This window comes from Carcharodon carcharias, chromosome 4 (assembly GCF_017639515.1).
Source record: "Carcharodon carcharias isolate sCarCar2 chromosome 4, sCarCar2.pri, whole genome shotgun sequence".
Classification (NCBI taxonomy): domain Eukaryota; kingdom Metazoa; phylum Chordata; class Chondrichthyes; order Lamniformes; family Lamnidae; genus Carcharodon; species Carcharodon carcharias.
Window position 1 is genome coordinate 134,525,996 of NC_054470.1, and position 17,381 is coordinate 134,543,376.

General features: G+C 41.1%; 1 protein-coding gene across 1 annotated transcript in view; it reads left to right on the forward strand.

The window, feature by feature from the left end:
* Window positions 1-12,546, forward strand: part of pcsk1 (proprotein convertase subtilisin/kexin type 1) — a 130,307-nt gene extending 117,761 nt beyond the window's left edge. The window contains exons 12-14 of the mRNA XM_041187073.1: window positions 2,885-3,018; window positions 4,822-4,983; window positions 10,449-12,546. Coding sequence (XP_041043007.1) covers window positions 2,885-3,018; window positions 4,822-4,983; window positions 10,449-10,820 — 668 coding nt within the window. The 3' untranslated portion in view covers window positions 10,821-12,546. The remainder of the gene's footprint in view (window positions 1-2,884; window positions 3,019-4,821; window positions 4,984-10,448) is intronic.
* Window positions 12,547-17,381: the final 4,835 nt, after the last annotated feature.

The window sequence follows — 17,381 nt, forward strand, 5'->3', positions numbered from 1 at the left end:
ATTTTTGCCAGGCTGTTGGGGGCTAAGTTTCACTAGTAAATTGGTTCAGTTGATAAGCCCGCTTTCTTTTCCACTGACTTCAGTGAATGTGGTAACCAGGCAGGAAGCAAAACAGGCCACTGATCGCTTATTGCCCATTCCAAAAGTGAAAATCCACCCCTTGTTGCAAACCAAGATATAATTTTAGTTGAAAGCGTTGAAAATAGATAGCCGGTCATTTTGAAAATTAGACCCTTCTTCACAACTGGAAAATGTTATGGGTGAACAGCATTTAAAAACTAAAATAACAAGGAAAAGGAGGAACAAGTTGAAATTATTCAGCCAACCTGGTTCACCTTGTCATTTAAGTCCCTTTTTGAGGTTCTGACAGACCATTTTCATTTCCCTCTTGTTTTGGTAATTGCTGCCTGTTGGATCCAATTCTACTTTGAATGCTTCAACTAAGTGTAAGTTCATTGCACTGGGTGGCAGGCAATGTCGTAAGTTAACAATGCTCATGTTTAAGTACTTTCTGCTTAAATTGTGTTTATTACAAGAATTCATTAGTGCTTACATAATTAAGTCCACTACATCACTTACTTTCTGAATTCACCTTCTCCCTTCTTCTAATGCTCCTGGAAAAGTTTCCAATTTGGCAAGCCAAAATAACCAACTGACACAGTTCTTTTATCTGAAAATCCTATTTTCCCTAAACCCAATTGGTTATAAATGAAGCAATTCATTAAGTACATACCATTACCTCATGGTTTTGCAGGAAATGAAGATAATGACCTGATTGTGCATTCAGCAGCAAAAGGATGGCACTCACTGCTGACCTCAAGAAAAGTTGCCCATAAAGGTTTATTGGGCCCTAGAGCATTGATTTTCCCTATTGCAATGTGGCTATGAATATGGCACCATGGATAGGAGATTGGTGGTGTCCAGCAGCAGTACATCTTCAAGCAGGCTGATGAACCAGTCAAATTGAAGAATTCTCATAGTCAGCAGACCAGGAAGTAAAAATAATGGATTATAATTCACTTTTTAATCATTTTACAGAAAGTGAAATCAAGATTGGGGCACATACATAAAAATAAACATCAGGCAGAATTTTTAGGTCAGCATGCAGGCATTTGCCCGACCCGATAGGACATGAAATCGCGTGGGATGACATCGGGTGAGCGTCCCAACATCATCCTGCGCTCGCATGATATTTCAGCCAGTGAGCGCGTGCAAAAGTCAGAAACGCGCCGGTCAACAATTAAGAGGCCCATTAAGGTCATTAAAGTTGTAACTGTCTCCAATTTTTAATGGGCCATCCAACCTTATGGTTGGCGGACGGATGAATCAACCAGGCGGACCTTGCATTTTTCATGAAACTTCATCCCAGGGCAGGATGAGGTTTCTGTTATTAAATTTTTAAAATTAAAACCTGTGGACAGCTTTTTTATCATGTATATGTTCAAGCGACTGGCTGTGATGTTTGGACATTTTTTCCTGAATTTTAAAACTTTATCGATTTTAAAGTCTTCAACTTCCTGAGGCAGCTCCCTGCTTTCAGGGAACTTTCATTCAGGGTTTGCCCACTCCTGCGCTTACGTCAGCACTTGCCCTCCTCCCACCCCCACCCTGGCAGTGCTGAGCATTTCAGCATGAGCTCCACGCTGGCTGGCCATTAATTGTTCTGTTTCCAATTTCCTGTTGACAGTTATTGTAGAATGGACATCCAGCAGCCTTTCAGGCAGTGCATTCCAGATCAATACAACTCACTGATTAACAAAGGTTTCCTCATCTGTTACTGTTTTGTGGCTCTTTTTGTATCCAGGATGACACCTGGCCCCCTGACTCACACACCTTGACTTTTGTCATCAGCCTCTTCTGTGAGACAGAATCAAAGGCCTTCAGAAAGTCCATGTAGACCACATTTACTGCATTGCCCTTCTCTACTCTTTCTACTACTTCTTTAAAAAATTCAGTCAGATTGGTTAAAAATGACCTTGCTTTTAGAAAGCCAAGATGAGTTTTTTATTACATTCTTCACCTTTAGATTGGCTGTTTTCTAATCTTTCTGCAAAGATTCTAGCATACTTTCTACCACTGGCATGAATCTAACTAGTCTATCGTCTCTTGAGTATTTCAATCTTCTTTCTTGAAGATAGGAATTACATTCACTGTTGTCCAGTCCTCTTGCACTGTTGTCTTTTTGGCTGAATGTTACTTGCAGCCTATGTGTGTTTCTCTTTTGTCCTTTTCATTAGCTTTTCTGCAGATTTGTACATTTCTGCGTACCTTTCTGAGCTGTGTCACTTGCAGCCTGTGTCTGTTTTCCTTTGTTCTTTCCAGCAGTTTTTTTGCAGATTTGAACCTTTCTGTGTTCTTGGGTTCCCAGTGTCTTCTCTGCGCCTTTTTCAGTGTTCAAAAATCTATTTTTTTCTTCACTTCTGCACACCGTATTTCATATATGAGGACAGCTGTGCTTCTTCAGCATGTACTCAGTGAGAGCCTTTATTCAACTGACCTAAGATTTCTGCCCCCAAAGGCAGAATGTCTCATGGCAGAGTCACATGACTATGACAAGCCAGTTAGTCAGTAGAGCATTGCATTTCCAAAACCCAAACATTCCCTTTTACATATAAAAAAAATACAAATAACAAGGTTCCTAATGAGCCTAATAGCCTGCCCACCTGGGAGTGGTGGGGGGATGGACCTTGTGGGCAGGTGGTCTTGCTGAGCCCTGAATCCGCATTGATCAAAGTGGCTTTGCTGGGGGATTGGGTCAGGAAACCGGCACACTGGCCGCTCTCGTAATTTTTGCAACCTGCCCACCTCCGTTCCCACTCGGCAAGGCCTGAAAACTGAGCCTAGTGAGTCTGTAAAACCACTTTGTTTGTTTTATTGAATACAGGAACCAACACTGTGCTCTTGGCAGAGCGTGAAAGGGATTCCTCACCCAATGGTTTTAAGAACTGGGCCTTTATGTCAGTGCATACCTGGGGAGAGGATCCAGTGGGCACGTGGCTTCTGAGCATTACTGATGTGGTAAGTAGGGTCATTTGCTGCTGTGATTAGTTTCTTTTAGAACACTGAACAGCTCCATATATTTTGATAACAGCCTTGTGAAGTTAGAAGGAATAGAGGTGAAGAAGTATTCAAAAAAGCACAAGCACTTGACCCATCATTGAAGATACATCATTGGGTCACTATTGTTTTGCTTGAGTAATCAATAAGGGATAGGCAATATAACTCCATTTTAGATCTTTTATGTATTGATACTTTAAATGATAAATGCATTGGAAATTTCCCAGTAATCAACTGCAAATTATTTTTGATAACCCTATAGGAATGGTGTTACAGAGGGGTATAGTATCCTCCCGTAAATACTCTATGGAATGGCATGAAAACCTAAAATTAAATATATCACACTATATAACCGATATTAATGGGGCAATCCAAAATTTCACCATTCCACAATCTGAAAAAGGAACCTTGCCCCAGGAGTGCATACTGGAAACAATTTGGGACACAATACACATGATTTTTTGAATGGTCAAAGAATCAGTGGCACCTGAATTTTCAGCATGTACTTCCAGCATGTGAGGTTCCCAACTAGGGCAGCAAAATCAGAAAATTACACTTTAAAGGGCAAACATGTAACCCCACCATAAGTGATAATGTAATGTCCATTAAATTGTCCTGTTTCATTAACAAAAGTTGTGACATTATCTCAAATATGTTCCCTTGCACCAAACTTGCCCCATTTATTTATTTATTGAATAGTTTTGTGAGCAACATTAGTGATGCCAGCATGTATTGTCCAGCCCTAATAGACCTTGATCAATTCTCTTGGGATTCTCGCAGCTCTTTGTTTGAAGTTACAGCAAATGAGTGAAAGAACACCCATGGAAATCACCTCCAATAAAATGAGTGCACTACACAAATGGGAGCTGAATCAGTTATTCATAAAATAACATATTATCGAAACCCCGTTTTCTTTGTCATTCTTGTTTATTTAACATTTTACAAGTGCAATGTTCCATAATCAAATTGTCAGCAACATGCCTTTGACCCTTTGTCTGTGGCTCTGTTGCCCTGCCCTTCAGTTGATTTCAATTAGTTTAAACAGGAGACATGGGAGCAACCTGGTAATAGCTCAGATAATTTTCCCTCCTCTCTGTGGGGAGGTGTCAGTCCTGTGCAAGATACTTCCAACAAATGTCTGGCTGAGACTGAGTGAGACAGTTCAGCAGGCCCATTGTCATAAACTCTACCGTCAATTTTGCTAAGTGCTACTTTGCAATGGTTGAAGATGTTCTTGTGAGTAGGACAAGTGTTCCAAGGTTTTCAAACATCTTGCTGAGAAAGAACAGTAACAGCTTGTATTTATATTGTGTCTTTAACATAGTAAAATGTGTCATGATTTACAGCAGGGTAATCAGAAGGACACTAATCCCAAGGATAAAAAATGAGCTTTGTTGCATTGTGTGTATGTTTTATGATTAAGCATGTCTTGTAAATTTCTGCAATTTCTTGGGGGGGGGAGGGGGGGAGGGGGGGAGGTGGGGAGGGAGGAGGGTGGAGGTATGACTAGGAAACAGCAATCAATTTCAAGTGAAATTTCACATCACTTATTTAAATATGATACTGATCTGAACTACGACAGGAAACAAACTTGTTTGATTGAACAGGACCTTTGTCCTTCAAACTACAGGGCTATCAATGATAACCTGATATTGAGATATAGAATTTTACATTTCATGAATTGATGGATGTGAGAGTTTTTTTTATTAGTACATTTAAAATGAAATTTTTCTTTAAACAAAATCTCCATATTTATCTCCCAAGTCTGGAAGAATAGAAAACAAAGGAGAAATCATCGACTGGAAACTGATTTTACATGGCACCTCCATCAAACCCGAGCACATGCAGAAGCCTAGGGTGTACACTCCTTACAATGCGGTTCAGAATGACAGAAGAGGTGTGGAAACAATGGAAGAATTTATAGAGGTAAATAGCTCTTACTGAGAATGAGAGCAGCATTTTAATGACATGCTTTTTAACCATATTGAATTAAACATAATTGCAGGGCACGTTTTGTGTAAGATAACTTCTGACACGTAAATGTGATATATCAACATCATGACAGCTGCAACTATTTAACTGCTGAAATGTTATGAATAAAGAATGTGTGGGTGGGAGCTGAGACAACTGAGATAGCTCTTTCAAACAGCCAGGACAAGCATGATGTACTGAATGGCCTCCCTCTGTGCTGTAAAATTCCACGTTTCTATGAAATATTTTAGTATCGCTGTAGGTCACTGAGCACTCAAACTACTAGCATTTCTGAGGGGCAGTTTGTTTGCTTTTCTAACAATACATAGCAATATCCCTCCATTCTCTTAGGTGGTCCCTTGGGATCAAGGGTAACTTGCTTCCACTCCGACTTGATGGGTTCTGAAATGGCTGATAAGACCAATGTGCAATCTGCAGGTCTGCCACGTGTGAGGCATGTGGTGCTTGCAGGGTTGGGTAGACAGTTGTTTGGAGGTTTGTGCGCTCCCTCCAGCCCCTCAATGTTGCTGCTGCATGTTCCCAATTAAGTCTCTTAATGTGTTTGGTGCCTTCCTAAATGAGCCTTCTCCATTTTGGTCCCAGATGAGTCAGTGGGTAAGTTTGACCACTTCAGGGATGCTTTGAGGAAATCTATAAAGCATTTACACCTGGGAGTGTCCTGCTGCAACTGAGTTCTGAGTAGAGAAATTGCTCCAGGAGTCTAATGTCAGGCATACAAATGCTCACTTAGGGTGGCAAGGTGTAACGCCGCTACCCAAGCTGTTCCTGTACAGCTGAAATACTGGCATCCAACTGGCTATGTGGAAAATACCCCAGGTATGTCCTGTACACAAAAAGCAGGACAAATCCAACCCACCCAATTACTGCCCCACCAGTCTACTCTCGATCATCAGTAAAGTGATGAAAGAGTTCATCAATAGTGCTATCAAGTGGCACTTTCTAAGCAATAACCTGCTCACTGACCCTCATTTTAGGTTCCGCCAGGGCCACTTAGCTCCTGACCTCATTACAGCCTGAGTTCAAACATTGCCAAAAGAGCTGAACTCCCAAGGTGAGGTGAGAGTGACTGGCCTTGATATCAAGGCCACATTTGACAGAGTATGGCATCAAGGAGCCCTAGCAAAACTGGAGTCAATGGGAATCAGGGGGAAAACTCTCCGCTGGTTGGAGTCATACCTAGTACAAAGGAAGGTGGTTGTGGTTGTTGGAGGTCAATCATTCTAGGACATCACTGCAGGAGTTCCTCAGGGTAGTGTCCTCAGCCCAACAATCTTCAACTGCTTCATCAATGTCCTTCTGTCCATCATAAGGTGAGAAGTGGGGATGATAGCTGATGATTGCACAATGTTCAGCACCATTCGCGACTCCTCAGGTACTGAAGCAGTCCATGTCCAAATGCAGCAAGACCTGGACAATATCCAGGCTTGGGCCGACATGTGACAAATAATATTCATGCCACACAAGTGCCCAGCAATGACCACCTCCAACAAGAGAGAATCCAACCATTGCCCCTTGACATTCAATGGCATTACCATCGCTGAATCTCCCACTGTCAACATTCTGGGGGTTACCATTGATCAGAAACTGAACTGGACTAGCCATATAAATAAATACTATGGCTACAAAAGCAGGCCAGAGGCTAGGAATCTTGCAACAAGTAACTCACCTCCTGACTCCCCAAAGCTTGTCCACAATCTACAAGGCCCAAGTCAGGAGTGTGATGGAATACTCCCCACTTGCCTGGATGAGTGTAGCTCCCACAACACTCAAGAAGCTTGACACCATCCAGGACAAAGCAGCCCATTTGATTGGCACCACATCCATAAACATTCACCCCCTCCAGCACTGACACACAATAGCAGCAGTGTGTATCACCTACAAGATGCACTGCAGAAATTCACCAAGGCTCCTTCGACAGCACCTTCCAAACTCTCAAACACACATCCAGTTAAGGCCTGGTATGGGATAGAAGCATAATTATGGGACAGTCCTGGAAAATCCACATGCGCTACCAACACGCTCTCAGCGAGCAGAGACTTAGTCCAAAGACAAGGTGGTCCTCAGATGAATGGAGGCCAGGTTCTACTGCAATCCATTAATATGGTCTATGAATGATCATATGCATATGTGACCTGTGGCCAGGAATAAGCTGAAGCTGAAAAAACAGTTGAACCAGTAACCAGGCCCAGGTTCAGCAAGAATGTGCAGAGTGGAATGGGAGTAACCATTGAGATTCTAATATCCAGGAGGAAAATGGCAGCAGATAAATGGGAACCCCACCACCTGGTAGTTTCCTTCTAAGCCACTCACCACACTGACTTGGAAATATACCATCATTCCTTCACTGTTGATGGGTCAAGATCCTGGAACCCCCTTCCTAACAGCACTGTGGGTGTGCCTATGCCACAGGGACTACAGCAGTTCAAGAAGGCAGCTCACCACCACCTTCTCAAGGGCAATTAGAGTTGGGCAACAAATGCTGGCCTAGACAGTGATGCCCACATCCAGTAACTGAATAAAAAAAAGGCACTGTTGAGGCAACTGAGCTCCTGAACAATGATGGCAGTACAGCGTTCAAGTCTGCCACTGTTGGAGTTGTCCATGATGGTCCTGATATTCCAGGTTTTAAACTTCATTTTGCCGAGTTGAAGTGGTCTGTTTGTGGTAATTTTTAATGTAGTAGTGTGGCGACCATGGTAACTAACTCTGGATGAAAATAAAAGGGACATTTCACCTTGGGAGTGCCATGGGGGGGCGGTGGGTGGGGGTGCTGCTGGTGAGACCATGGGAGAGGAGGTGTGGGGCAGGCAAGACCATGGGAGCAGGAATGTGGGGTAGATGAGATCTTGGGAGCGGGGATGCGGGATAGGTGAGATCGTGGGAGCGGGGATGTAGGGTAGATGAGTTTGTGGGAGCGGGGATGTAGGGTAGATGAGTTTGTGGGAGCGGGGATGTGGGGTAGATGAGATCTTGGGAGCGGGGATGCGGGGTAGGTGAGTTTGTGGGAGCGGGGATGTGGGGTAGATGAGATCTTGGGAGCGGGGATGCGGGATAGGTGAGATCGTGGGAGCGGGGATGTAGGGTAGATGAGTTTGTGGGAGCGGGGATGTGGGGTAGATGAGATCTTGGGAGCGGGGATGCGGGATAGGTGAGATCGTGGGAGCGGGGATGTAGGGTAGATGAGTTTGTGGGAGCGGGGATGTGGGGTAGATGAGATCTTGGGAGCGGGGATGCGGGGTAGGTGAGTTTGTGGGAGCGGGGATGTGGGGTAGATGAGATCTTGGGAGCGGGGATGCGGGATAGGTGAGATCGTGGGAGCGGGGATGTAGGGTAGATGAGTTTGTGGGAGCGGGGATGTGGGGTAGATGAGATCTTGGGAGCGGGGATGCGGGGTAGGTGAGTTTGTGGGAGCGGGGATGTGGGGTAGATGAGATCTTGGGAGCGGGCATGTGGGGTAGGTGAGATCGTGGAAGCAGGGATGTGGGGACAGTGTGAGTGTGGGGGTTGGGGAGCGGAGAGGGAAGGGAGAAGAATGGGACGAGTTATAATAGGAATCATCGGACTGCACAGGTACAAAGCCTGGAGAGGCGGAAAATAACTGGGTCAACACACTTCCAGTTAAGGCCTGGTATGGGGTAGAAGCATAATTATGGGACAGTCCTAGAAAATCCACATGCGCTACCAACACGCTCTCAACGAGCAGAGACTTAGTCCAAAGACAAGGTGGTCCTCAGATGAATGGAGGCCAGGTTCTACTGCAATCCATTAATATGGTCAATGAATGATCATATGCATATGTGACCTGTGGCCAGAAATCAGCTGAAGCTGAAAAACCAGTTGAACCAGTAACCAGGCCCAGGTTCAGCAGCAGTGTGCAGAGTGGAATGGGAGTAACCATTGAGATTCCAATATTACATTAAATCTAACCATTTTTAACAATCAATGTTAAGATCATAATTATACAATGACCTAGCTATCTAAGAATTAAAAACAAGCTGGCCAGAAGAACCTATGCCACACACATTACTGAAATTGTAAACTAATAAAGCACAGACAAATAGGCACCAGTATAAAACTTTCCGCATGACATGTGCCTAAACATTTGTGTATTCTCTGGAGCCATAGGATGGAATCTTCTGCTCTCACTGCTAGTGAGTTTGGAAGCGGGAAGAGCATGTAATTAGGAGCGGTGGTGGCGTTCTGGAACCTCGCTGCCTGCCTCTGCCAGAATTAAATTATGGGCGGGCAGGCCCATGGTCAACATTCCCAATGAGCCATCCAGTGAGGCCCTTAAGTGGCCAATTCATGACCACTTAAGGGCCTCATCCCACTGCTGCTGGTATTAACCCAGTGGCAGGTGGGCCTATCGCCAGGCGGCATGCACAGCAACTAAAATGGTGAGACCAGCTTGTCACCTCCGGGTGGAGGTGAGGTCCTTTTATCAAAGGCACTCAGTGCCAGGGGGCTCCCCGCCCATCACCCTCCACCCCATCACTTACCTGTGACCTGGGTCGCTCCATGATTCTGGTGTCTGACCTTCCAGCCCAGCCACAGCCTCCTCAGTATTGCTGTTGAGGACAGGAGCTGCCAGCCTCTAATTGGCTGGCAGATCTTGATAGGTGAGAATTCTGCCCCAGGGTCTTGATTTCAGGTGAAGGCTCATCACTGGCCTTACCACTTGCTGATTGGCTTGTGGTTTGATGGGCCTTCCTGAAAAGAAGCAATAGAGGTCTCTTGCCAGCTCTCCAGCCAGCAGGCGAGATCCCCGATGCATCAACAAGATTCCACCCGAAGTCTCAAAGCTATGGCAATGCACGTGGTGTAAGTGCACCTTATGATTAATTATTTGACCCTGATGCCTTCACTAAGAATTAACGATTGTTGCCCATCCAGTTAGGATCTTGTACAATGCATAATCGTATAGTAATTTATAACTACAATATTGTGATTGAATACAATAGATTTTTATTATAATCCTTCAGGATTATTTTATGAATTTTCTTTAGTTTGTGACACAACTCCATCTGGAGTTCATATCAATAAATTTCATATGTAAAGCCCATGATTTATAAAATTATTTCTTGCATGAATACTAGCTAGCTTTTATATTTCAGTTTAGCTCAATTAGAAGTTCTACCTCTGAATTGAATGTGCTTAAGTTCCAAACCAGGACTTCAAGATATTACTTAGGTTGGCACTCTTGTGCAATACAAAGGGGTGCTAAATGGAGGCTCTACTCACCAGTTCAGGGGATGTTAAAGATCCCATAAAACCATTTGAAGAATATATTCATGCAAGTTTATTTTGGTGTATTAAACAAATGTTTCTGTCTACTGTTACACAAATTGATTAAAGGAAACTTGAGGAATTATTTTACATTGACCATTTTGCTGTTGCAGGATGACATTTTCAGGAATGCTGAGCCTACAAATCCATACACAAAGGCAAACACTAGCAAAGAAGATGTGAATAAGGAAGACATGGAAGAAAAAGTAGCCTTGCATCCTGCTCAAAAAATATTTGACCAAAAAACTCAAGATAATAGTGCTCTGCACTTATTCCATAACAGTAGACCCCATGAGGATATAAAAGTACCTATTCAGAATTTCTATCAAGCCACTGGAAAATTAAACAAACAGTCCAAGTTGGAAGACTTGGAGGACAGCGAATACAGGGAATACAGTGACCAGCTTTATGACACCAAACCTTATAAGCATAGAGATGATCGATTGCTTCAAGCTTTATTAGAGATGTTGGCAGAGAGCCAATAATTGTTAGGATGTGGGCAAGTTTTGTGTTAACTGGAGTATTTAGTTGGTTTGTCTTGGTATCTCTGTGATTCTGTGTAAAGAAGTAACGAATTTGACAAGAAACAATTTTGACAAAGCATTTAAACTATATTTTCATTATTTATTTATAGTTGGTCTATAATTTTCACAATATCCATCAAGTACCATGTGATTATGTATGGTAGACTTTGCTTCATAATTCTAACCTGCAGGCTGCGGACCTGAACACAAATACAAAGACCACATACAGAGATTTGAAGTATGATACCAGTAAAATATAATCTAGCAGAATCCAACCTATCATTGAGATATCATCAGTTAATTGTTTATAAACAAATCATTAATATTTTACAGTATCATAGATTCTTTGTTAATGAAGAATTTATTTTGCTAATGAAAGGACAGATAATTTAGCACTAGTTTCACAAAATTGCAATGGCTGCTTGATTGATTAGTTGTTTGATGATGTGGAAAGCTTGACAATGAATCACAATCTTACACAAAATATCTTATCATAAAAGCAAGTTTAATTTGCCTCAGCCATGATTTTTGTTGTTTACAACATGGATCTATGGCTATTTAGTTGGCAAGTCAAAGTCCCAGAGTAATTTATTGTTCTCATCTACTATTGCTATTGGAATGCACTTATATTCAGCTATTCACTCAACAAAAAGAGTGCCTCATGATCATGAAGTATTCAACCTCAAGGTAGGCAAAATCCTCCCATTCACTGAACACAAAGGTTAAATTGAAGAAAGATTCACAGCTCGACTGAACCTTGTCATTCCATCTGATTTAGGCCACAAACTACTTTTGGGAATGTGTGGAAACTAAGGAATAATTCACCAAAGAAACAAAATGGAGCCAGCAGTCTTATTCACTTTTAAAAATAAAAATGGTGTGTGTGCAATATTACAACGTGTCGATGATTAAGAAGTGACTTTTTTAATATTCATAAATAATTCTGTAACTCAGAAGTAATGGAGTTATTATTTGAGTTTCAAGTCATTTGCACATTAGATAAAAATCATTTTTACCTGCCAATGTGTGGATTTCTATTTATATAACAAGTGTTCTGATTATTAAAGCTAAAATTTATTGGGGAATGAGTAGCTTAATAAATTGGCACATTATCCTTACACTTTTTGAACTTGGGGTCAACTTCAACCCAAATCAATGGGATAAGAGTTTTCTTTCTCCTCTTTTCCCTTCAAAGGTCCTACACAAAATGAATTGGTCAACCCCACTTATTGAGTTTGAGCAACCAGCATCAATTTCCATATCATGTCACGGTAACTGAAATTATCCAAGCAATCTAACCTAAAGCAGTCAAAAGATGCAATGGCAATTGAAATACTTTACTACAGCAGTAGGTGGAGAGGGATGTTTGAAGTTGAGGTTCAGTCATTCTGGACCAAAGCAGAAAGAGCTAGATTCTATTTCCACTGCTACACTACTTGGTCTGCGAATGTTTGATACTGATCCTGGACACCAAAAGTGGAAAAGTGTTTCAAATTTCAGCACCAAGGACCATTACGTTAATGAGCACATAATTCAGTTTATATTGTTTTATTAGGTATCTTGAATGCCACCTTTGGCCAGTTTATAAGATAGGAGATGAAATAATCAAACCACTGATTGAGGAGTGATTTCATTCGTTTTCTAGAAGATTTTTAACAAGGTTAACTTCAATAAGAAATAAAGAAAAGAAAACCCAACCAAACCACTCAAATATTATTGCACCTATCAGTCTTTATCAGTTCAGGAATCTCCCTGTTTTTAATCAGTTGCTAGATTTCTAGGAGTTTATTATTAGATTCAGGAGTTTTCCTCTCTGATCAAAGTCCCTTTTTCCATTATGAAATTAAAGCAGCATATTGCATAAGACATGCAACATGCTTAATACTTTAGCAAGCTGAGAGAGAAAGTGGCGGAATGTTCTAGTTGGTGCTTACAGTTATTTGAAATATTTATGACATAAAATGTTGAATGAAAAATCCAAGTGCAACAGTTAATTTATTAACCTGAAAATAAGGGCTTCAGGTGAGCAGAAAAGATGCTGTTGGGCTATTTTACTTAGCAACATAGGCAAGTAAGATTATTTAGTCCATGTCCCAGGGCACTTCCTTCCTACAGAAGGAAAATGTAATTTAAAAATAGAAATAGGAGCTCCCATTGTGGCTCAGTTGCTAGTATATTCTACAGCATGACTGGTTATGGTCAGTGAAAGCAATATTTGCGGATATGTGAAAACATTGCCAAAATAAATTTCTTGTAGCAATGTTCACAAGCATACAACTATAAGTGGATCACAAGATCAGATAGATTCATGTAAAAAGGGAAGTCTACCTATTTGTTGTCAAAAGAGGGAGAAAGAACAAGATTGAAAGTTAGGGAGTTACAGAGAGAAATGAATTGAGTGTAATTCCCCTTGCCTGCTAATTAAAAGAAGTGCTCCTCTGGGGTCACACATGAAACTTTGAACTTCCTCTTCCCCTGACTGGGATTTCCCTTCTGGAACACTACCTTATTTGTCCCTGGGACAATTCACATGGGCCCACAGTGCTCGCCTCCTGCTGGCTGAATTTAAAGGCCGGGCAGTGCTTCTAGCCAATTTCCCATCTGTTAGAGCCAGAAAGTCATTGAGCGGCATTTTTATGAAGCCCAGTCATGAACATCAGCAGAACCTGAGTGCCATTGACCAGACAGGCAGGCGGTTGGTTTCATTATGTTGATGCTTGGGAATTAAAATCAGGATCAACGTGTGATACACAGATGGAACACTGGAAGTCCTTTTTTTTAAATAAGAATAATGATGTTATAAAAACATAAATTATTTACAATACAAATATCACAAAATATGATTCTGTTTAGCTGCCCTTAATGAAGCTGTACATAAACCTTGAAGAACCATGAGAAATTAAATGAAAAATAATTTGGTGATACAGAACATGAGTATCGCTGAAAAATAAAGACATTTTTTGTCAAAGTTTTTTGTTTTGCATTCATTAGGACAATTCACAAGAAAATACCACTGTCAGAGGAAACAACATAGTTATACTTTATGAGAAGAAAGTGTTGATTGGTTGGCAAGTGGACTCTGATTGGCAGAGGCATGCCATGGAGAATGCACCAGTTGATGGTTATTGATAGTTTACTGCCAAATATTGTTTGCAATTTCAACCAGGCAGCTTGACTCTGTTGAACCAATGAATGGCTATCACTTATTTTGTTTAACCAATTGCTAAACAATGTCAATTAAACTTGTATAAATATGTTGTTTCCTCTACCATTGGTATTTTCTTACAAATTGACCTGATGAGCGCAAAACATAAGGTTTTGACAAAAAATATTTATATTTTCAACAATAAAAAAATTTTGTTGACTTCCACATGGAAACATAGGCGGTTTCCATCTTTTGGGAGTTTATAGTCAGTACCACATAAAGATATGTAGTTGAATTTGAATTTGAACAAATGATCATTTGTTAGGAAACAAAATCTTCATGATTACTCTGATATCTTACTCAACATACCATAGATAAGGATAGATCAATGTATGACTGTTTCAGCAAATTTGGTATTAGCTTTTTCATTTTAATTTTAAAACTAATTCAGTCTAAACTTGTATGCAGGGTAGGAACAGAACGCAAGCCTCTTCTGCCTTCCAATTAGATAATTATCTTAACTCAATTTACCTGCTTTGACTCCATAACCCTTAATGCGCTTATCTAACAAAAATCACTCAATCTCAGTTTTGAAATTTTTAACTGACCTAGCCTCAACAGATCTCTGGGGAGAGTTCCAGATTTCCATGACTTTTCATGTGAAGAAGTACCTCCTGGCATCAGCCTCAAGAGAGTGTGTTGGAGGCAGTGAAGGAGTGCTATGTGAAGGTTTCTTGTAGGCTATATCTTCCTTACTAGTTGAATAAACTGTGCATCCCATTGTTCCCTATTTGCTCTGTTTATCCAATTGAATTGCTTATAGCAATTTAAAAAATAGGGAGACTAAAGCAAAGAATCAGTACTTCTGAACAGCTGTCTTATGTAATCAAGGTCAATCAACCTAACATGGTGCATCTTGTTACTGCCTTCTGATGTTCTTTATAGAATATTCAAGCTATATTCAAAATGGCACAGTTATCATTCAGGTGCAATCAATAGTTACTGCTTTGTTCCAGTGAAACAGTTCCCCTTTTTGTTTGTTGGCCCATTTCTGGCATTAGATTTACAAATGTATTGGAGAACTGGAACCTTGTACAGACCATATGTCGATAATATATTTTTACTAGCTGGGATTTGCAGTATTTTCCAGAGGGTAATTTTCTTTAACTTAGATGTGATAGGGATTTTTAAAATTCATTTTTGGATATTAGCATTTCTGGCAAGGTCGGCATTTATTACACCTCCCTAATTGGCCTTGAGAAGGTGGTTGTGACCTACAATTAGGGATAGGCAATAAGTACTGGCCTTGCCAGTGTTGCTCAAATTTCAAGAACAATTTTTTTAAAAACTTCTGCAGATAGCAGTGAAGTGAAAAAAAGCACCTCAATTTAATTTGTGCGCTTTGTCACATAGCACTGTGAAGGACTGCTGTCCTCAGTAGTACAGTGGAGATCTTTTACTGCCACTTTTGCTTTAGCCAGAATACATTAAAAATATATTCATCAAGAAATTTGACATGACAAGGTTTTACATGAATTTGACATTTTTTCAGAATAGAATCAACTAAACCACTATGTAATATAAGCACTAAAATAAAATGGCATTCTAGAGTTTTGCGGTTTTGTTTGTGTTACCCATTTAAAGAATGTAGACAGTGCTCACATCTGATGTTGACATATGGGAGAACTGAATAGTGTAACAGGCTTGGATTAGGATGCCAAAACCCAAAACACTATGAACTGAACTGTACTATTGAGGTAGTCTTGCTGTTTCAATTATATGGTCTACATGCAATGATTTTTCCTTTCCTGTAATTGTTTGGTTTTTACATGAGTTTTGTGGGGTCTTCAAGCAATGGCTGAATGTGATTATCTTTAAATAACTCAGTTCAAAACACTTTCACATTGCTAATGGAAGACCTGAAGTGCCAAAAATTAATAAAAATTTGTCTGTGCATTAAACTTATGTGTAAAATGTGATATCAGCTGAAAATTTAAAATAAAATTGCTTGTAGCAGATCAAAAGTTAAAGCGAGTAGGTAAAATCAGAGAAAAGTGGCAAAGAGATGGTAATAAGCAGCTCCACTGTATTACTGTACTTGACGTTTTGCTGCCTGATTTTTCATTGGTTACTTTGGTTGTGTTTTCTTTTATTCTTGGTAGATATAAATTTTGGAAGATGTTTCTGGAGAATTATTCACAAACCCATGTACATACTAATTCAGTGTAAATATTGCCCACCAATATACCCATATAAGATATATTTCATTAATAGTTAATAAACTAGAAGCAAGTATTTTAAAATATGATGTTTCTTGAAATCTTGGCTGGACATCATTAATATTATTGCATATGATGCAGTAGTTACGTGAATCATACGTTACTAGGGTGAATACGATGCTACCTTAATACTGGGAATACTCAGCTGTTCTGGGAGCACCTATGGAGAGAGAAACAGAGTTAATGGCCTGGGTTTTGCCAAATGACTGGAAGTCCCATCACTAGGGCCATATGTGTGTTGTGCAACTGCACGGGCAGGTAGCGGGACTTGATCAGTGACCCGCCTATCTGTAGCCAATTAACCTCCAGCAGGCAGGGGTCAGGCCAATAATTGATGACTGACAGGAGGTATGCTGGCAGATTGATGGAAGGTACTATTTTTAAAAACCAGTCTGCAGCCTTTATATAAGCTGCACACGACTTGGGCTATGGAAGGGGTGCGAAACAAGGGACACGGTGGAGGAGTGGCTGGAGTCTGAGAAAGGGTGGCTCTATAATTGAGTGATACCTCTCTGGAAGTGCTCATGCAAAAGGTGAGAGATGCTATCCCCAACGAACGGGAGGAGGAGGTCAGCAAGTCTCACAATGAAGACATAGCTGGAAGTGGCTGAGGGAGTGATCAGCACTTGGTTGCACGAGCATGGGTACAGTATTAGAATAAGTTGAATAACTTTGTGAGATCTGACAAGGTGAATGGCATTCATGATTGCAAGATTGCAGTCCTGCATGTCATAACCTGTGAGGCCGACATGATCAGAGACCAGCATCCACAGTGAGAGGCAGAGTTGCCTCACATCGGAGCCCCAAGGTCAGAGATGATTTTGGCATTGACAAGGCTGAATGGCCACTTGCAGCAACCATCTGAGTGGTGTGATGTTGGACATGGAATGTGACACAGATTAACAAACCCAGCTTGGCTGTGAGATTAGAGAGACACTGTGCCTGTCTGTCATTGCAAGAGAAGCATACTCAATGCTTAGAGAGCAGAGGTCAACGAGAGGTGGTGCGCCCTTCATTGCTGTTGTGACGCTGATGGAGGAGGATGCGATGGTGATAGGGTGTGTTGCTTTAGGGAAGCCTGTCACCGAATGTGAGGAG